At 47.5% G+C, this 19,006-nt stretch overlaps 1 protein-coding gene across 1 annotated transcript; it reads left to right on the plus strand.

Moving 5' to 3' along the window:
- The first annotated feature begins 402 nt into the window (after positions 1-402).
- Positions 403-17,264, plus strand: P3H4 (prolyl 3-hydroxylase family member 4 (inactive)). The gene is made up of 8 exons (XM_082197285.1): positions 403-1,496; positions 8,828-8,977; positions 9,787-9,958; positions 10,813-10,941; positions 12,342-12,487; positions 14,027-14,110; positions 15,727-15,871; positions 16,402-17,264. Exons 1-8 carry the CDS (start codon positions 552-554, stop codon positions 16,419-16,421), a joined length of 1,791 nt encoding a protein of 596 aa, XP_082053411.1. The 5' UTR covers positions 403-551; the 3' UTR covers positions 16,422-17,264.
- The last annotated feature ends 1,742 nt before the right edge of the window (positions 17,265-19,006 follow it).

Below are 19,006 nucleotides of genomic sequence, written 5' to 3' on the forward strand. Positions count from 1 at the left end.
ACTCGCAGGTTAGGGGTTGGGGGGCGCAAATTACTTGCCTTGCCCCGGGTTAGGGGGCGCAAATTACTTGTGTTGCCCCGGGTGCTGACAACTCACGCTACGCCGCTGGGCACATCCACACCATACATTTAAAGTGCATTCAGTGTGCCCGACTCCCCCCAAGAACCCTGGGAACTGCAGTTTTCCCCTCACAGAGCTGCTACCATTTTGTTTAAATATATGTCGCCCATCTGACTGGGTTTTCCCCAGCCACTCTGGGCAGCTTCCAGTAAAACATAAAAACACAATAAAACATCAAACATTAAAAACTTCCCTATACAGGGCTTCCTACAGGGCTTCTCAAAGTCATATAGTTCTTTATCTGTTTGTAGGCCTCTTCCTTTAGACTTTGGGTTGACAACATTGCTGTTGACCTGCTTTTCCCTGACTGTTTTTAGCTTGCTTGTTGTGTTAGGCTGTGATGTAACTTTGCATTGCATTTCTTTTTTGTCATTCATACACATTGTTCTGAATGGATTGGGGTACAAATATGATCTATCGATCCGTCATGAATGATGCCAGCAGGCAGCAAGATAAGGTCTTGGGAGAAGAGAACCTTGGTCTCTCCCACAACAAGCAACGTCAACTCGGTAGCTTCTGGGATGCCTCAGTTCAGGGCGCGGGATCATATAGTGTTGATCGGCCTCACTTTTTCCAGAACTCCAGCCCTACTCATGGAGGAAGAAACTGGTGGGCGGAGCCCCCAACTTATCCCGGGCCGCGCTAAGACCCTGCGGAATCCGCCTGGGCTGTCCCGCGCCGCCTTCCTTCCTTCCCCCTGCTTCCCGGAGACTCCCGATGGGCCTCCAAGCGGCTGGGCAGCAGCTCTCGAGCACCGAGCCGCCGGCTGTGCGGGCGGCATGGAGCGGCGAAGCCGGGGGCTCCTGCTGGCTTTCGTGCTCCTGGCCACGGCGGCGCCTGAAGGCGGCGCGCAGTATGAGAAGTACAGCTTCCGCGGCTTCCCCGAAGCCGAGCTGATGCCTCTGCAGAGCGCCTACGCTTACGCGCTGGAGCAGTACGAGGCCGAGAACTGGCGGGAGAGCGTCCGCTACCTGGAGGCGAGCCTGCGCCTCCATCGCCTGCTCCGGGACAGCGAGGCGCACTGCCACAAGGAGTGCGCCGCCAGCGAGAAGTTTGGAGAGGGTGCCGTTTTTGGAGAGCCTGCAGAGGGCGTCCAGGGCGCCCCGGCGCATGAAGAAGATGCGAAAGGCGCCGCCACCGCTGCGCTCGGCGAGGGCGCACGGCCCGGCGCGGAGTTTGGAGAGCCGGCCGGGGGCGCGGCGGATGAGTGGCGCCGGGAGATGGAGCTTTTCGGGCTCGTCCTGCAGCGCGCCTCGTGCCTGCGGAGGTGCAAGCGCAGCCTGCCCGCCTTCCAGCTCAGCTACCCGCCCGCAGATACCCTGCGCGACTTCCAGCGCCGCACCCCTTACCAGTACCTGCACTACGCGCTCTTCAAGGTGAGCAAATGGGGAGCGCGCGCAGGGGGGGGGGCGTCTCGAGGCTTCCTCGGAAACCATGTCAATTAATTGCGTTTCAATCAATTAGTTAATTAAAATCACTTCTAAACAACATCTAAGCGACATACAAAAATAATATTCAAAGCATATGGTAGACAGTCTGGGTAGCTCAGTTGGTTTGGGCACAGGGCTGATAATGCCATGGTTGCAGTTTCGATCCTCCCCTATGGGACAGCTGTATATTCCTGCATTGCAGAGGGTTGGACTCACTAGATGATCCCCAAGATCCCTTCCAGCCATACAATTTTAAGATCTAAATATTGTAAGCCATGGGTAGGCAAACTAGGGGCCGGTTCTGGCCCAATTGCCTTCTAAGTCAGGCCCACGGACGGTCCGGGAATCATCATGTTTTTACATGAGTAGAATGTGTCCTTTTATTTAAGATGCATCTCTGGGTTATTTGTGCGGCGTAGGAATTCATTCATTTTATTTATTTTTTTCAAAACATAGTCCGGCCCCCCACAAGGTCTAAGGGACAGTGGACCGGCCCCCTGCTGAAAAAGTTTGCTGACCCCTGCTGTAAGCGTTGTAAGAAGTATTGATGGTCCCCAGAGGTGGTTGACTGTCCGGTGTGTTTTAGTAAAAGCAGAGGCAGGACATCTGTTTTCAGTGGGCAGATCTTATCCCTGAAATACAGGAAAGAAGAACTGATTGGAATAGTCCTGAGATGAAACAATGCGCTTTTCTTTCCCTGTTGGCTACAGAGAATTCCCAACCATCAGATATTAGGCAGAAAAAGTTTCTAGACAAAGGGATTTCTTTCCAGAGGTGGGTTTTCACATCTCTTCCTCTGGAGACTGTGCATTTCATTAAAAGATGCCACCACAGAGGATCTAAGGGCCTTCTCAGTACTCTTGTGTTCCCAGAACCCCTTCAATATTTCTAAGAGCAAAATAAGCTCCTGTTCGCCCCCTAGGTTTGCACCGGAGCCTCTTTCTCAGCTAATGTTTCCATAGCTTCTTCAGATCTGGGGATCAGAGTCACCAGTAGAAAACACCCAAGGCGTGTTACTTCTGCTGGCCCCTTCAATGCACATCAGGGGACCTTATCTATGGGTTGCTTCTCGTATTATGGCCTTCCTTCCCGCACTCCAACCAACTGAGCTATCCAGCTTTCAGGGAAGGTGCTTTCTGCTCTGCAGTGATACTGAATCCTACATGTGGAAAGGTTACTGTGTAAAGGAACCATAGCCAGTTCCTGTCCCCTGAATGAAAAACCCACTTGTGTGATTAGTTTCATGTAGATTCCCCTCCCAGAGCACCACACTTCATGGTCTTCGCAGGCTATGATTCCTCAACACGTGTACACACACTGCCAAATGAATGATCATGTGTTACAATGAAACAGTACAGGCACACAGTACAGTGGTACCTTGGTTCCCGAACGGCTTAGTGGTTGAGCAAATCGGCTCCCGAACACTGCAAACCCAGAAGTAGGTGTTCTGGTGTGCAAACGTTTTTCGGAAGCCAAACCTCCAACTTCCGCTTGAATGCAGGAAGCTCCTGCAGCCAATCAGAAGCCGCGCCTTGGTTTTCGAACCATTTCAGGAGTCGAACAGACTCCTGGAACAGATTAAGTTCGAGAACCAAGGTTCAGTATTTCTAATATGGAAGTTCAAGATCTGTGCTGTTTCCCTCTGAAGACATTCCTTTGCTTGGGGCCCTTTGAGCAAGTCAAGAGCGGGAGACAGACCTGCCTCAAGCAAGCCCCCCCCCCACCAGCCCCACTGCTCTCAGCACTCCCAAGTCATCCTTCGTTCAAGTTTCACATGTATCCCGTTCAAAGCCCCCGTCACTTGGTATTAGCGTGAAACAGTCACCTCCCCTGACAGCCTTCTATTTGGGAGGCTTCGCAACAGCCTCGGACGTGACAATCTGCAGATGAGGAGTTTGTGCTCATTCCTATGCGCTTTCCGTGCTGGGATTTTTGTGAACTGTTGAACAGTGTGCTGCTTGCATCTTATTCCCCATCCCTGCCTTTCCAAACCTGAAAGGTGCTACATTGAGAGTGAGGAAACTGTTCACTTCCTCCTTTGCTTTGCCTCTTTTTCCTTCTCCCCCCCCCCCTTTCCCTTTTAAGTAGCTTAATCCAGACAGCCTGGCTCTTTAAATCTGGGCCTCCAGGAGGAGCGTTGGATGAGCAAAGCAGTGCCTTTTGCCAGCAGCTTCTGGTCTCTCCTCCCCTTCTCTTTCTCCCCCCACCCCGCAAATCTCCTTCACCAATGAGGTAGCCTCCCCTGGCTTTCCTGGACCAGAGGCATTTCAGATGCCACGTCCCACAGCTTTCAGACTCCTGGATGAGGTGGACACAGTTTCCGAGAGATGATCAGATTCACTTCTGATCTTCCCGGGACTTGTTGTTCCTTGGCTGGAGTTTCCAGGCTGTTTAACCCTTTGTCCGTGTACCAAAATCATGCTGGGAAAGCGGCTAGACTTTTGGGAAGATGCCAGATTTTGGTGCACTTTTGGGCCTGGGGGTGTGCTCTGCAATGTACATCACATGAAACAGAGCAGGGGTCAGCAAACTTTTTCAGCAGGGGGCCGATCCACTCTCCTTCAGACCTTGTGGGGGGGGGGCAGACTATATATTTTTTTTGGGGGGGTGAACTAATTCCTATGCCCCACAAATAACCCAGAGATGCATTTTAAATAAAAGCACACATTCTACTCATGTAAAAACATGCTGATTCCCCGACCGCCCGTGGGCCGGATTTAGAAGGCGATTGGGCCAGATCCAGCCCCTGGGCCTTAGTTTGCCTACCCATGGTCTAGAGCAGGCTTCCTCAACCTCAGCCCTCCAGATGTTTTGAGACTACAATTCCCATCATCCCTGACCACTGGTCCTGCTAACTAGGGATCATGGGAGTTGTAGGCCAAAAACATCTGGAGGGCCGAGGTTGAAGAAGCCTGGTCTAGAGGAGCCTGAAGATGTGGTGGGCTGGTTTCAGGAGGGCAGTAGGCCTCATTGTGGGTTGCTGGGGGGGGGTTCCACACTGTCTCTCCTATCCAGGTTCTCCAGCACCTGCTGGAAAGCACACAGACGGGGCGGGTGGGTGTTGAATTGTGTTTCTCTTGCCTGGTATTAGAAACTAGTGACTGGCGCAGGTCCAGTTGCAACCCTGTGGAAATCTTTGGATGCCAGGTTAGCAATTGACATCTCCATCTAGCTGGCTTCTCCAGCTCTCTTAAGCAAGTAAGCAGAAGAGCTTATTTATTGCATTTATATCCCACCCTTTTCTCCATGGAGTACATAGTTTACACCACCCCCCCAGTTAATTCATACAACAACCTGTGAGGTAGGTTAAGAAGCTAAGAGGCAGTGACTGGCCCAAGCTTACCCAGTGAGCTTCATGACTGAAGTGGGGATTTGAACCCTGATCTCCTAGGTTCTGGTCTGACACTCCAACCACTACACCACACTGGCTTCCTAGAGTAGTTCTGCTATGGGGCAGCTATATAAAGTAAGTAGGTGAGAATAAATATGGAGTAAGCAAAAGGAGAAGGCTCTGAATTATTTTTTTCTTTGAAGCTTGAATTTGTTTTATTCTGGATTGTTTTATTTGAGGTTTTAATGTGTTGTAAACTGCTTTGAGATTTTTTTCCTTTAAAATATAAAGTGGTATAGAAAATCATCATCATCATCGCAATGCAAAAAAGGCGCCTAGGCATTCTGCTGTGGCGACCGCAACCTAGGTTTATTCATTTTTTAAAATAATTTTTATTTGGTTTTACAAATTCATTCACACAACTGAAATTCTTGTGGATATTAAAATTAAAACAAGATTCTTCTGAATCTTAGGGCTTCCCCCCTCCATTCCATGGGTTCTTTCAATACCTTTGTCAACAGCATATTATAAATTCATCCAAATTGCAATCTCCCATTGTGTCCAAAGTCTTTGTAACATTGCAAGGGTTATTTAAAGCCTGCCAAAGAGTTAAAGTGTTTACAGTGTTCTTTTAAATACAATCTATATTTGTCCCATTCTCTGCTGAAGTTTTGATCCTCCCGATTTCTGATTTTCCCGTTCAGTCTTGCCACCTCTGCATAGTCCATTAATTTCATCTGCCAGTCCATCTTCATAGGCATCTTGTCACCTTTCCAACTCCGGGCAGGCAGATCCTTGCAGCTCTAGTAGTGCACATAAACAGTCTTTTCAATTCCTTCGAAGGAACCGAAGGAAGGCAACCTATGTTTAAGGTGCCATTTGGCAATTAGCTTATATATCTGAGTTTCTAGCACTGCTCTCGCCTCTTTGCTGCCTTTGGGAAGGACTGTAGCTCAGGGATAGAGATTTGCATGCAGAAGGTCCTGGGTTCCGTTTCTGGTGGAAGGGCAGGGTACTGTGGGTGGGGCCCCTTCTCCATTGTATTCCCAGCCTCATTGCCAGTACAGTCGTACCTTGGAAGTCAAATGGAATCCATTCCAGAAGTCCATTCAACTTCCAAAAGCGCAGCTTCTGATTGGCTGCAGGAAGCTCCCGCAGCCAGTCGGAAGCCCCATAGGACGTTCGACTTCCAAAAATAGTTCGCTAACCCAAACAGTCACTTCCAGGTTTGCAGCGTTCAGGAGCCAAAATGTTCGAGAACTAAGCTGTTTGAAAACCAAGGTACGGCTGTATTGTCAAGAAGTACATGCAGGCACAAATGGGACTTTTTAAAACCAAGTCGTATATGGCCTTTGTAAAGCCAGGTTTACTACTATTGGAAATAACTTAGGTTTTTAATACTTTACTTTAAAAAAAACAACAACCCAGTTTCCAGACCTCATTAGAAACTTTTTCTCAAAAAAAACAAAAACAAATAATCTTGCCCCGGAAAATTTGCAGAGATACATTTTTTTAAAAAAATGCGAGGGCAGAATTGGCTAAAGAGAGGGCTGTTTTAGACAGGTGAGGGCAAAAGAAAAGAAAAAGGTTTTGAAAATCTGCATGTCTCTTCCCGGTGCCACCAAATGGCCTGGAGGAGAATCCAAGAAAACCAGAGATAGTAGGTAGTCCCTGTACTATCCCACACCCTGAATACAGTAGCTCCTTTCTTCCCTCTGGAACAGATGAGATGCTCCCAGTGGTGAGCCTTCCTTCCCACGTCACCATCCTGGCATTTGACACCCTGATGAGAACAGCAGGCATGAACTTCGTGGAACTTTTCAGATGAGAGAGAGAGAGAGAGAGAATGCCATTGTTGGTGGCAAATGTGTTTTTTAACTTCAAATGTTGGCACTGGATGGCAGCCTGGCAGTTCTGTGCTGCTGACTCAGGGGCTTTTAGTTTAATGGGTACGGAAGTCTGCTTTTTAAAACTCCCAGTTTGTAGGGATTGCTTTCCTCTGAGCACATAGGTATGCAAGCCATTATCTCTTTTTCTATAACTTATTTTTTTATGTTGTCTCTCAGGTTTCACCGTCCTTTTATTCGCCTGCATGATCTCAGAGGGGACACTTTCGTTCCAGATAATGGCTCTGCTATGGGATCACACTCCATTAGTATTTCATGAAGAGCATGACATTCTTTCTTTCTTTTTTTCCTCTTCCCCTGCCCAAGAAGGAAAGAGCCCATTTCTAAGCCGTAAGATGCAAACAAAGCCATTGCTTGGTACAGGCCTACCTCAGCTCCTGAAGACCTTGGGAGTCAAATATTCTGGCTCCCAAATACCGCAAACCCGGAAGTGAGTGTTTGCGAACGTTCTTTTGGAAGCCAAATGTCTGACAGTGCTTCCGCAGCTTCCAGTTGGCTGCAGGAGTTTCCAATCAGAAGCTGCACTTTGGTTTCCGAACGTTTCAGAAGTCAAATGGACTTCCGGAATAGATTCTGTTCAATTTCCAAGGTACAACTGTATTTGCTTCTAGACCAAAAACAGCCCAACCTCCCCTTCAGAAAGGAATGGAGATTAGTTGTGTTCTGAAGCTAGCGACAGTATTTTGTATGGAAAAAATAAAAAGGGGACCAATTGTTTCGAAAACATTTAGGTCAATTTCAGAAAATTAAGGATCTGGGGCAATGCAATCCCACAAGTGCACACACAATCCCTTGCAGTCTGCGCTTGTTTCAAAGAGGGTGCAAACTGCGTAATATTTAGTGAAAATTTTCAAAACTTTGTTCCAGTCCCCAGTCTTAAGAACTGCAATTGCCTTTGCATAGGTCCTGCCAGCAGGGGCTGATGGGAACTGGAGCCCAATAACATCTGGAGGGCCTTAAACCACAGTGGTACTTCGCAAGACGAATGCCTCGCAAGACAAAAAACTCGCTAGACGAAAGGGTTTTTTGTTTTTTGAGCTGCTTCGCAAGACGATTTTCCCTATGGGCTTGCTTCGCAAGACGGAAACGTCTTGCAAGTTTGTTTCCTTTTTCTTAACACTGCTAATACAGTTGCGACTTGACTTGGAGGAGCAACTCATAGCCTTTTTTGAGGTTTTTAAAGACTTTGGTGATTTTTGAAGCTTTTCCAAAACTTTCCCGACACCGTGCTTCGCAAGACGAAAAAAATCGCAAGACGACAAAACTCGCGGAATGAATTAGTTTCGTCTTGCGAGGCACCACTGCATATGTCTTCAGGTGGTAGGTTAGCACCTCTCACTGAATGACGACCTGATCTAATCCTGATCGCAACAGCAGCATTTTTTTTTAAAGATAATCTTTATTGATTTTGTGATTACATATTATACATATACACATTACTTTTCATTTACATTTACTCCTAAGAGTTGACCCCCCTCCTTCCTTCTTCTGGCTTTTTTATAGTCGTCTCTAAGTTTTTCGCATTGTCTTTATCGATTTTGTATATTGTTGTTCTTCTTCTTTCAACTTTATCCGTACAGTGTCTATATACAAATAAATCTTTCTGTATATACATGTCTTGTTGTTTGTCTATATTCATTTACAGATACAATTCGTTACCTTGATTTTATTTTACATTTTAATTCATATTGTCATTTAACATCCAATAAAGTTTCTTCTAAGTTCCCATTATGAGATTTATTTCCATTCTACTGATTTCACGATTTCACCTTATCCTATGTATAACATAAATTTTTCCCATTCTTTTTGGAATGTTTCATCGCCCTGTTGTCGAACTGGAAACAACAACAATTGCCAATAGTAGAAGAGTGGGAGAATGCAGAAATAGCCAAATATATGCAGAAATAGCCAATTAAACAGCAGCATTGCCATATATGGTAAAATAAATTTGGAAGTGGACCCACCAAATGCAGGCTAGGGCCCTGGGTCTGGAAAGCATGAAACCCTCTGCTTGAACTACTTTCCATTGTTTTCCCTAGGCAAATAAGATTGAAAAAGCCGTGTCAGCCGCTCATACGTTCCTTCAGAAGAACCCCAAGCACGAGATGACCCAAAAGTACATGAACTATTACAAAACTATGGTCGATGTGGACGAGTACCTCATAGACTTGGAAGCACAGCCCTATGAGGTGAATGGAGCAAGGGAGGTTTTCAGGGGTGGCTGGGGAAAGAGGGAGCTGATTTCCTGGAGTGGGACCACAGTCGGAAGCCTTATAGGAGAGCTCTGAAAGTCTCCTGGACTCCAGCTGCCATCATCCCTGGCCATTGGCCACGCTGGCTGAGGCTGATGGGAACTGGAGTCCCAACAACGTCCAGATGGCCTCTTATTCCCCATCCCTGCCTTCAAGGGCTTGGATGTACAAGGGGGCAAAGAATCAGGGTTTTTGTGGCAGGCGAAAGGTGTCCATTGTTGTGGAGGGTGGGCCTGCTGGTTTCTGCAAGCCTCTGTGGGCCAAAAAGAAAACTGAACCAATCTGTAGTGCTTATCTGGCTGGAAAATGAACAAAATAGGGAGCTGGATAGAGTTGGGTGTGTAAAGAACCAAGAGAACATTTCCCCTCCGCCAACAAGTGGCAGAACCTCAGGAAGGCAATTTGATATTGGAAAATGATGGTTCATTCAATAAATGGATTCCTCTCCCAGTTTAATATGATAGTGGACTTGGCTGTGTTTATTCAGTTTGGTCAAAAACTGTGTTGCATACAAAGTCAATGAATGAATAAAGAATAATAATATATATGTATGTTTTTATCTTGTGCAGTCCGCCTTGGAAGGCCTTTGGACTTAAAAATGACAGCCTAAACCTGTTTTAAATTAAGAGAAGAAAAAGAAGGCTCAATGGGGCTTCACCCTTTTATGGCCATTCCTTGTTAAGTTCCAGGTCTGTGGGCTTCTTTGTTCAACCTGACCTGCCAGTCTCCCTCCTCCCTGTTTTCAGACTGTTTTTGTGCGAGCGGTGAAACTTTACAACGCTGGAGATTTCCGGAGCAGCATTGCCGACATGGAGCACGCCCTGTCCCAGTACTACAAGACCTACGAGAACTGCTTGACTGGCTGCGAAGGCAGCTACGAACTCCGTGAATTTAAGGATTTCTACCCCGCCATTGCAGGTGAGGGCACTGGGGAAGGGGCAGCCATTAAAGGTAAGGGCAGTGATGGCTGCCATCACAACAAAGGAAGGCCACTGAGGGAAGGTCAACTCAGGTAGGCATGGCAGTCTGTCCTTGATCTATTCTGAGCTCTCATTAGCCTGGTGGTTGTTTCTGGTGGTGTCCAGTGTGGTGCGGTGGTCTAAACCACTGAGCCTCTTGGGCTTGCTGATTGGAAGGTTGGCGGTTCGAATCCCCGCAACCGGGTGAGCTCCCATTGCTCTGTCCCAGCTCCTGCCAACCTAGCAATTCGAAAGCACACCAGTGCAAGTAGATAAATAGGTACTGCTGTGGCGGGAAGGTAAACGGCGTTTCCATGCACTCTGGTTTCCGTCATGATGTTCTGTTGCACCAGAAGCTGTTTAGTCCCTCGGCCTGAAAGTGAGATGAGCGCCGCAACCCCATAGTCGCCTTTGACTGGACTTAACCATCCAGGGGTCCTTTACCTTTTACAGGCATCCACAAACTTATGTGTGATCATCCATTCTTGTCATGGTAAACTATGACTTGGTCCAAGGTCTCAACTTGGCTCACTCCTTTGAGAGAGCTAAATGGGAGCCAAACCCAGACATATCCAAGGAAAGTGGAAACTTTGGGGGTAGGTATGGGGAAGTATACCTGGGTTTCTGGAAAAGTGGGGAGGCTGTTACAGCTGCATACATTTGCCTGTTGAGCAAATTAAAAGTTAGCTGCAGAAGACAATTCCATAAATGGTTAAAAGGTGATAAAATCTCTGGAGCTACCTGGCAACCATCAGTTGATATATATGTTTAACCTTGTGGATTCCTTCCTTCCTCTACCCACCCTCCCTCCAGATCACTTTGTCGATGTCCTGCAGTGCAAAGTAGACTGCGAAACTGACTTGATCCCAAATGTAGGCGGCTACTTTGTGGAGAAGTTTGTGGCCACGATGTATCACTACCTTCAGTTTGCGTATTACAAGTGTGAGTCCTCAGGGTGGGGAGGAATGTTGCTTTGGGGAGGGTTGGTTGGGTAACTAGCAGATTATTGTGGAATTCTCTAGTTTAGGATCTGGCCAGCATTCCCTCTTCTCCTCGCCCCTATCCCAGGGCAGAGCTTTCTTGTCCTGTGCCCCACACACTCCATTTCAATCTGCGGAACTGGCACTGTTCCAAGTACCAAAATGCTCATTCTGCACTTGTAAGTAATCGATCTTTTCAGTGTGGCAGCATCTACACTGTGGAACTCCCTGCCACTTGACACCTTCACTGTGCCTTAGATGTTGACATGCGTGTTTCTTTTCTTTCTTTTTTACTGTTAATTAAGCTTATCTTTAAATGTATTTTTAAATATATATATTTAAAACCTGGCTTTTATTTTTTTAAGTGATTTTTCCATCAAAACAAAAACAACAAGAAACAATCAAGAAAATATTTTCACCTACATTAAATGCTTATATGAGAATTCCTTCTGTCGCATTAACTGGCTTTTTATTATTGTAATCTTTCTTGTAAGCTGCTTAGAGGCTTTACTGCAATCAAGCAGCATATTTTTTTTAAAAAAAAATGTTTAAGAAAAAATGAAAAATCACCCAAGCTGCAGAATGCCACCAGCATAACAGAAGATAAAAATAGTCCACCAGGTTTATCAGATTCCTAACATCTTAAGAGAATTAGAGTTTTCTATTCCTCCACTCATTATGGCATCCCAATCTCTCTGATGTTTTTGCAATTCCCAGAGTGGTTTGACAGTCGATCCCTGTATCCATGGAACTCTGGGAAGTGTAGTTCTTGTGATAGAAATAGGTTCTCCTGACAGCTCTCAGCACCGTTAACAAACTCCAGTTCCCAGAAGGTTTTGGCTGTTAAAGTGGTATAATAGTGCTTTAAACGTATGTTGCCGATATATCCACAGTTGCATCTAGGTGACGTCATAGACTGAGATGGTGTCAGGGGGTGGGGTGGGCGAGATTAGAACACCCAGAGTAACCTGTCAGTAGGGCCAGGTGGGGCTAAAATTACTTTGGGGGCTAGATCTGGCTCACAACATGCCAGCTGGCCTAGAGGACATTTTTATCCCTGTCTTTCTCTTCTCCCTTACCCCCTTTTACCTCGCTCCCAAACGATGTGTATGTTACATTATGACTTATTTATAAACTGCGTTTTGGGCCAAAACCCCCCAAAGACCAGCACATTTCTGCAAAAAAAAAGCAAACCAATCAAAACAATATAATATAGCAAAATCACCAAATGTTGCCCATCAGTCATCCTTGATATGAAGGTGGGAGCTGCGTTCATGCTCTCGCCAACAGACAATGGGTGAATGAAGTGCTTCTCCCACTAATTTGGTGTGTGTGTGTGTGTCTCTCTCTCTCTCTGCACAGTGAATGATATCAAGAATGCCGTACAGAGTGTGGCCAGCTATATGCTCTTTGACCCCGGGGATGAGGTCATGCAGCAGAACCTGGTCTATTACCGCTTCTATCGGGAGCGCTGGCACCTGGAGGAAGGCGACTTCAACCCACGGCTGGTAAGGGCGTGACTAGGGGGCTGGCTTAAGGAGTAGCCTATTGCTGCAAAGAATTGATGCTTTTGAATTATGGTGCTGGAGGAGACTCTTGAGAGTCCCATGGACTGCAAGAAGATCAAACCTCTCCATTCTGAAGGAAATCAGCCCTGAGTGCTCACTGGAAGGACAGATCCTGAAGCTGAGGCTCCAATACTTTGGCCACCTCATGAGAAGAGAAGACTCCCTGGAAAAGACACTGATGTTGGGAAAGATGAAGGGCACAAGGAGAAGGGGACAACAGAGGGCGAGATGGTTGGACAGTGTTCTCGAAGCTACTAACATGAGTTTGACGAAACTGCGGGAGGCAGTGGAAGACAGGAGTGCCTGGCGTGCTCTGGTCCATGGGGTCACGAAGAGTCGGACACGACTAAATGACTAAACAACAACATTGCAGCAAAACCAAATGTACCGTATTTTTCGCTCTATAAGACGCACCAGACCATAAGACGCACCTAGTTTTATGAGGAGGAAAACAAGAAAAAAAATATCCTGAATCCCAGAAGCCAGAACAACAAGAGGGATCTGGCTTCTGGGATAGCCTCTTGCTGTCCTGGCTTATGGGATAGCCGTGTGCAGCCTCTCCCGGGCAGCGGGATAAAGGCTTCCCCTGCCTAGAAGAGGCTGCGCGCAGCTAAGGCAGAAGGCTCCCCCAAGAGCTGTGCTCCCTTTAAAGAGTGCATGGAGAGTGTGTGTGGCTCTTGGGGGCTTTTCCCCAAGGAGTGAGAAGGGACTGAGGGGCTGCCCTTCTCCCTCTTCAGGGTAAAGCCCCCAAGAGCTGCACACACGCTCCACGTGACTCTTTAAAGGGAGCGCTAAGCAGTGCCTCAGGCTGCATTCGCTCCATAAGACACACACATTTCCCCTTACTTTTTAGGAGGGGGAAAGCGCGTCTTATAGAGCGAAAAATACGGTACATTAAGTTTCCAACATCCCAGAGAACGCTGTCCCTTGGCATTAAAAATACAGAGTGGTTGAGGCAACCCAGCCAGATGGACGGGGTATAAATAATAAAATTATGATCCTATATTAAATTAGAAATTGTGCAACCTATTGTGCAGAGTATCTCATTGTGCATCTTACACACATTCTGCCCATTTTTTTCCTGCTTCCTCTTGTCACGGGGAGGGCCAAAGATCAGCCCCATGACCACTGGAAACCTCGCAAGCCCCTTTGGAGATTTCAGCAGCTGTCGTCTCCAGACTTTCAAGCCATTCAGTCTTGAAGCTTCCTTCCTTTTAAAATGAAAGCTAAGATCCGGGGTTCTGTGCTCAGATTTGCAGTGCCCAGAGCTGGATCAACAGAGCAGCTGGGAAAGTGTTTTCATACTTAGAATTGTAGAGTTGGATGGGAACCCCTTCCAGCACAGGGATCTTTTCCCCAGAGTCGGACTCGAACCCACAGCCCTGAGATCTCATGCTCTGCCTATGGAGCTTATCTCCTTGGTGGGCCTCCCTTCCTACCCTACCGTCCTCCAGCGACTGACTTCTGTCTCATTCACAGGAGGCCTTGCGCTACCACAACCAGACATCTGCGCAGAAGAAACTGTTGGAGTTTGCCAGGCAGTATCTCCAGCCAGACGATGAGGTGAGAGGCCATGAGGCCAGAGGCAGGATGACGTGGCGGCTGCCAGAATGCTTTATGAGAGAGGCCCAAGCTCATATCCTGGCTTCCTGGGTGGCTTGGGGCCAGAAACACACACACACTTGGTCTCCCTCTAATGCGAACCCACGGAAGGGCAACCTCCAGCCCTTAGGGCCTCCCCATTTTACCCTCCAGGCTATTTTGACCAAACCACACCTACCTGTCAGAGGCGAGAGGCAGGTAAAGGCTGGGTCAAAAAGGTAGCTGCAGGAACCGCCGATCAACTGACCTAACCTACGCCACAGGAAGAGCAGTGGGGATAGGAAGGTGATAGGCCAGGCATTCCTGAGCTACGGTTCGCAGACCACTAGGGGTCCATGAGCTTCATTCAGGTGGTCTATCAAAAAATAAAATTAAATATGGTTTGAAATCATGCAGAATCTAGCCCAGCACTATAAAACGTGAAATAGAAGCAGGCATTCAGTTATCTTATTCCTAAACGGGAGAAGGCATAGCAAAAACAAGTCCTGCAGCACCAGCAAAGTTTGCAGATTTATTGTGGCAATGGTCCCATCAGATCTACCAGGGTGTTGGATATTATTTACACGTGGGAATATACATACAAAACTAATGTGGCCTGCAACAGAATGTCATAGTGTGAAGTACCGTTCAGGAAGACAGCCATGCCTTTTCTAAGTTATTCCCTTTCTCCTCCTTCTCTTCTTCTTCTCTCTCACACACAAATTCTCCATGTTTCTTCTAATTGGGGTTTTCCAAAGGCAGCTGATACCTCTCTTGAGGCTTGATGGCCACCTGAGTATCAGCACTTGGAGAATGAGTTCACTATTAGCATAAAGGATACAGACGCAATCATGATTTCACTGCCCGAGCATCCAGAGAAGCCGACTCCTTTGAGTTCCTTTGTGTCTTGCTCATCTCACAAACATCTGTAAACGATCTTAGGTGATTTATGGAGTTCTTACTTTACATACAGGAAATGGTAGGAACATCATTTTGTTTTCTAATTGATCATAGCTTGGTACGATGCTACCTTTTTTTCTAAAAAAAAGAAAGAAAAAGGTTGGCAACCTTGATTCGTAGATAATGCTTTGCTAAAAATATATCACACCGCTCACCTATACAGTGGTACCTTGGAAGTCGAACGGAATCCGTTCCAGAAGTCCATTCGACTTCCAAAATGTTCGGAAACAAAGGTGTGGCTTCTGATTGGTTGCAGGAAGCTCCTGCAGCCAATCAGAAGCCTCGTCAGACGTTCGGGTTCCAAAGAACGTTCGCAAACCGGAACACTCACTTCCGGGTTTTCGGCATTCAGGAGCCAAAACGTTCAACTCGCAAGGCGTTCGGGATCCAAGGTACGACTGTACTAGGAGGCGTCAGCTCAGTTCCAATCGACCTCCACCTTGCCACAGCTTCTTGAGATTACATCAGGCATTATCCATGTGATTTGATGACATTTTGACAGTCATGTGGACTGGAAACTTGGTAATCTTTTGATATGGGATTCCACGCCCAGTTTCCTCGTTCTGTGGAAGCAGCACACACTCTGCCCTCTCAAACTGTTCTGCTTTTGTGTGACATGTTCTCCTTTCCTCCCTCAGGCGGAGGTGAGCGATGGTGAGGAGAGAGCGAAGGATCCGGCTCTGCCATCGGATGCCGAGTTCGAGGGCATGGGTGACTATGAAGAAGGGTTTTTGTCCCAGTGGTGGCAGGAGCCGAAATCGAAAGGCGACAAGGCCGACCAAGGTTATTAATAGCAACGTTGAAAGGCCGGACCTTTCTCCCTACTGTGTGGCTTGGTCCTGTGTCCACACTCCTACCCTCCCTCCTGGATTCCTTCACACCCCTTCCTGTTTGGCATTGTGCCTCCCCTCCTCTCTGTGTCTCCAATGTGCCGCCTCTGCTCCCATCCATGTGTGTCTGTCCAGCCGTTCGCCTGCCGACGACGCTAAGCTTGGCTCCGGAGCCCGGGCAGCTCCCAGAAGGCATTGCAAAGAGCATTAGTAGGATAGGAAAGGAGAGAGCTGTCGTGGCTCCCCGGTGGGTTTGTGCCAATTCTCCTGCATGCCCCGCGGGCCCCTTCCTCTTGCTTCCGAGTTCCGAAGCTGGCAGGTGGACTCTTGTGCATGCTGCATGGATCCTGGAGGGGGCAGCAGGTAGCACGCGCATCATGGCATGACTTCTCTGGAGAGTGCAAGCAGCATTTTGGCAAGTAGACCTGCACCTGCGAAGGCTGAGGACGGACTCCTTTAATGCACTGTGTTCTTTGTTCACAGAGACAGAGGGGCTCGAATGAGCGGTGTGGTCCCTGCATCCTCTGTAGGTGAGGGGTGTGTGCTCTGATTCCTTGCACCCACCAGGGTTGAAGTGGGCTGTCTGGAACCGGCAGATGCGCCCCTGATGGTGATCCAACAAGATCCCTGCCTTGGGAACCTCACCCTCCTGGCCCTTGTTTAAGATTCTTCCAAGGCTGGGGGTCTTCTACCTCCCAGTACCTCCTGCATAGAATTTTCCAGTCCACCCCAAATGCAATTGGCTGAGCATGGGGTGCCTCTGAGCCAATCCAAGGTGCTGTGTTTTCCCCCCATGGTACTTCGCTTCTAGGAGAGCCCTGCTTCGTAACAAACCTCCATGCAAAAGTGGGAGAGGTGACCGGCACTGCGTCTGCTTCTGATTTCACCCTGGGCTCTGCCAGTGTGACCTCAGATATGCTGGGAGCCAGTGACTTTGGCTATTCAGGCAAACACACACACACACACACGATAGTGAGCTATTCAACTGGGGTTTTTAGTGCGCTGATTTCCCAATGGGACCAAATTTAAGCCATTGACCCTTTCCTCACAGAACATTGGCTCTCTTAAAAACCAGGCTCCCAGCATGCATTGCTCTGGTTTTGCCAGGTACTGACTGTTCAGATGGTGCGCTAGACCTCAGCAGGCGCTGGCTCCCTTCTGACATGGTTCTAAAACAGAGCGATAGGTACGTTCAAATTGGCTTGTCAAGTGCCTTTTTAAACCTCACAGAGTTGCCTTTGTAATGTTGTTGTCAGTTAATTTAATTTGTTTTGTTTTTTTCTTGCATTGTACAGATTTGTTACAATTTTAGCTGGATTTTAATAAAATACCTCCCAGTTCTTTTATGACTGTCTTCTGAGTGTGTTGGTTCTTTTTCTTTTTTAAAGACCTGTTATCCAAGATCTGCAACCCTTTACCGTCTTACGGCTTAGATAAGAGCTTCCTCTGTAATTATTTTGTGTGGCAAGGCAGTGGAGGTTTGTTGTTGTTGTTGTTTAGGCGTTTAGTCGTGTCCGACTCTTCGTGACCCCATGGACCAGAGCACGGCAGGCACTCCTGTCTTTCACTGCCTCCCACAGTTTGGTCAAATTCATGCTGGTAGCTTCAAGAACACTGTCCAACCATCTCGTCCTCTGTCGTCCCCTTCTCCTTGTGCCCTCCATCTTTCCCAACATCAGGGTCTTTTCCAGGGAGTCTTCTCTTCTCATGAGGTGGCCAAAGTATTGGAGCCTCAGCTTCAGGATCTGTCCTTCCAGTGAGCACTCAGGGCTGATTTCCTTAAGAATGGAGAGGTTTGATCTTCTTGCAGTCCATGGGACTCTCAAGAGTCTCCTCCAACACCATAATTCAAAAGCATCAATTTTTCGGCGATCAACCTTCTTTATGGCTGGAGGTTTAGGATCAGAGTTTTCCTTCTCCTAGATGGGCTCCTTTCCCAGGTTGACGAGCCCCATCTGCCCCTCACCTCTATGGCACTTGCAGAACCCGCGTTCTTGACTGTTGGACCCACTATTGGTCTAGTCCACTCAATCCACCAGAGGCTGTCTTTGCATGCAGGTGAAGTCACTAACTCACCAAAGCTTTGAGACCTATCAGCTACCCTCACCTGGTGGAGTCGGGATGGCTTGGAGGTTAGAGCTGCCAATTATATTTCCCCTAATGTCCCAGCCGCCGTTTCCAGGGCATTGTGGGAAATTCGAATGGCAATTTTCAGAGCATGACATCCGCCCAGTGGTGGACTCTGCCAGGGCACTGGGCCATGGCTTCCAACAACTGCTCGAAAAGGCCACATACTGACCCCGGTATGTACTAACACTTGTGAACCAGCCCTAAGGATTTGTGTTATTTTCTTCTGTTACAGTGGTACCTTGGGTTAAGAACTTAATTCGTTCTGGAGGTCCATTCTTAACCTGAAACTGTTCTTAACCTGAGGTACCACTTTAGCTAATGGGGCCTCCCACTGCTGCTACACCGCCAGAGCACGATTTCTGTTCTCATCCTGAGGTAAAGTTCTTAACCTGAGGTACTATTTCTGGGTTAGCGGAGTCTGTAACCTGAAGCGTCTGTAACCTGAATCGTATGTAACCCGACGTACCATTGTATTTGGTTGTGGGCTTTGGGTCAGGTCATGCATGCATGTGTAACAAAGTGTTTACCTGTTGTTTCAGTAGGAGGGCTCTAAGCATCAATGGTCTGTGCCACAAAACAAGTGCTATCAGATATGTTTCGGCTGTAATGGGCAAGGCAAAATAACAGGCCCAGCTTTCTCTTGGAGTGGGGCGGAGACACCAACAACCGGAGGAAGAAGAGTGGTTGTGCTTTTCAGAAATTAAAGGATTGTCAGGTTTCATTCAAAAATGGGAAATGCATTGGACAGGTTTCTGTCTGCTCCTGAACCAGAAAGGTATAGCTATTACCCCATTCGCACCCCAGCTGAATCCCCATCAGCTGTTTTAATAGAGGATCTGCCATTGTCTCTGGTGAAACATAATCTTTCAGCTTTCCACCAGGTGGCAGTTTTGAGCTTTGAGCAAACCAGCTCTGGAAGCAGTCCTTGTGCGCACTGTTTTTAACAAAACATTTTATT

The sequence above is a fragment of the Podarcis vaucheri genome (assembly GCF_965113315.1).
Source record: "Podarcis vaucheri genome assembly, chromosome: 13".
NCBI lineage: Eukaryota > Metazoa > Chordata > Lepidosauria > Squamata > Lacertidae > Podarcis > Podarcis vaucheri.

Excerpts from the sequence above, each read along its gene's own strand:
- P3H4 (XM_082197285.1), top strand. The coding sequence starts at position 552 with ATGATGCCAGCAGGCAGCAAGATAAGGTCTTGGGAGAAGAGAACCTTG. Across the intron at positions 1,497-8,827 it reads TGCACTACGCGCTCTTCAAG|GCAAATAAGATTGAAAAAGC; the intron begins GTGAGCAAATGG and ends TGTTTTCCCTAG. Across the intron at positions 15,872-16,401 it reads AGGCGACAAGGCCGACCAAG|AGACAGAGGGGCTCGAATGA; the intron begins GTTATTAATAGC and ends CTTTGTTCACAG.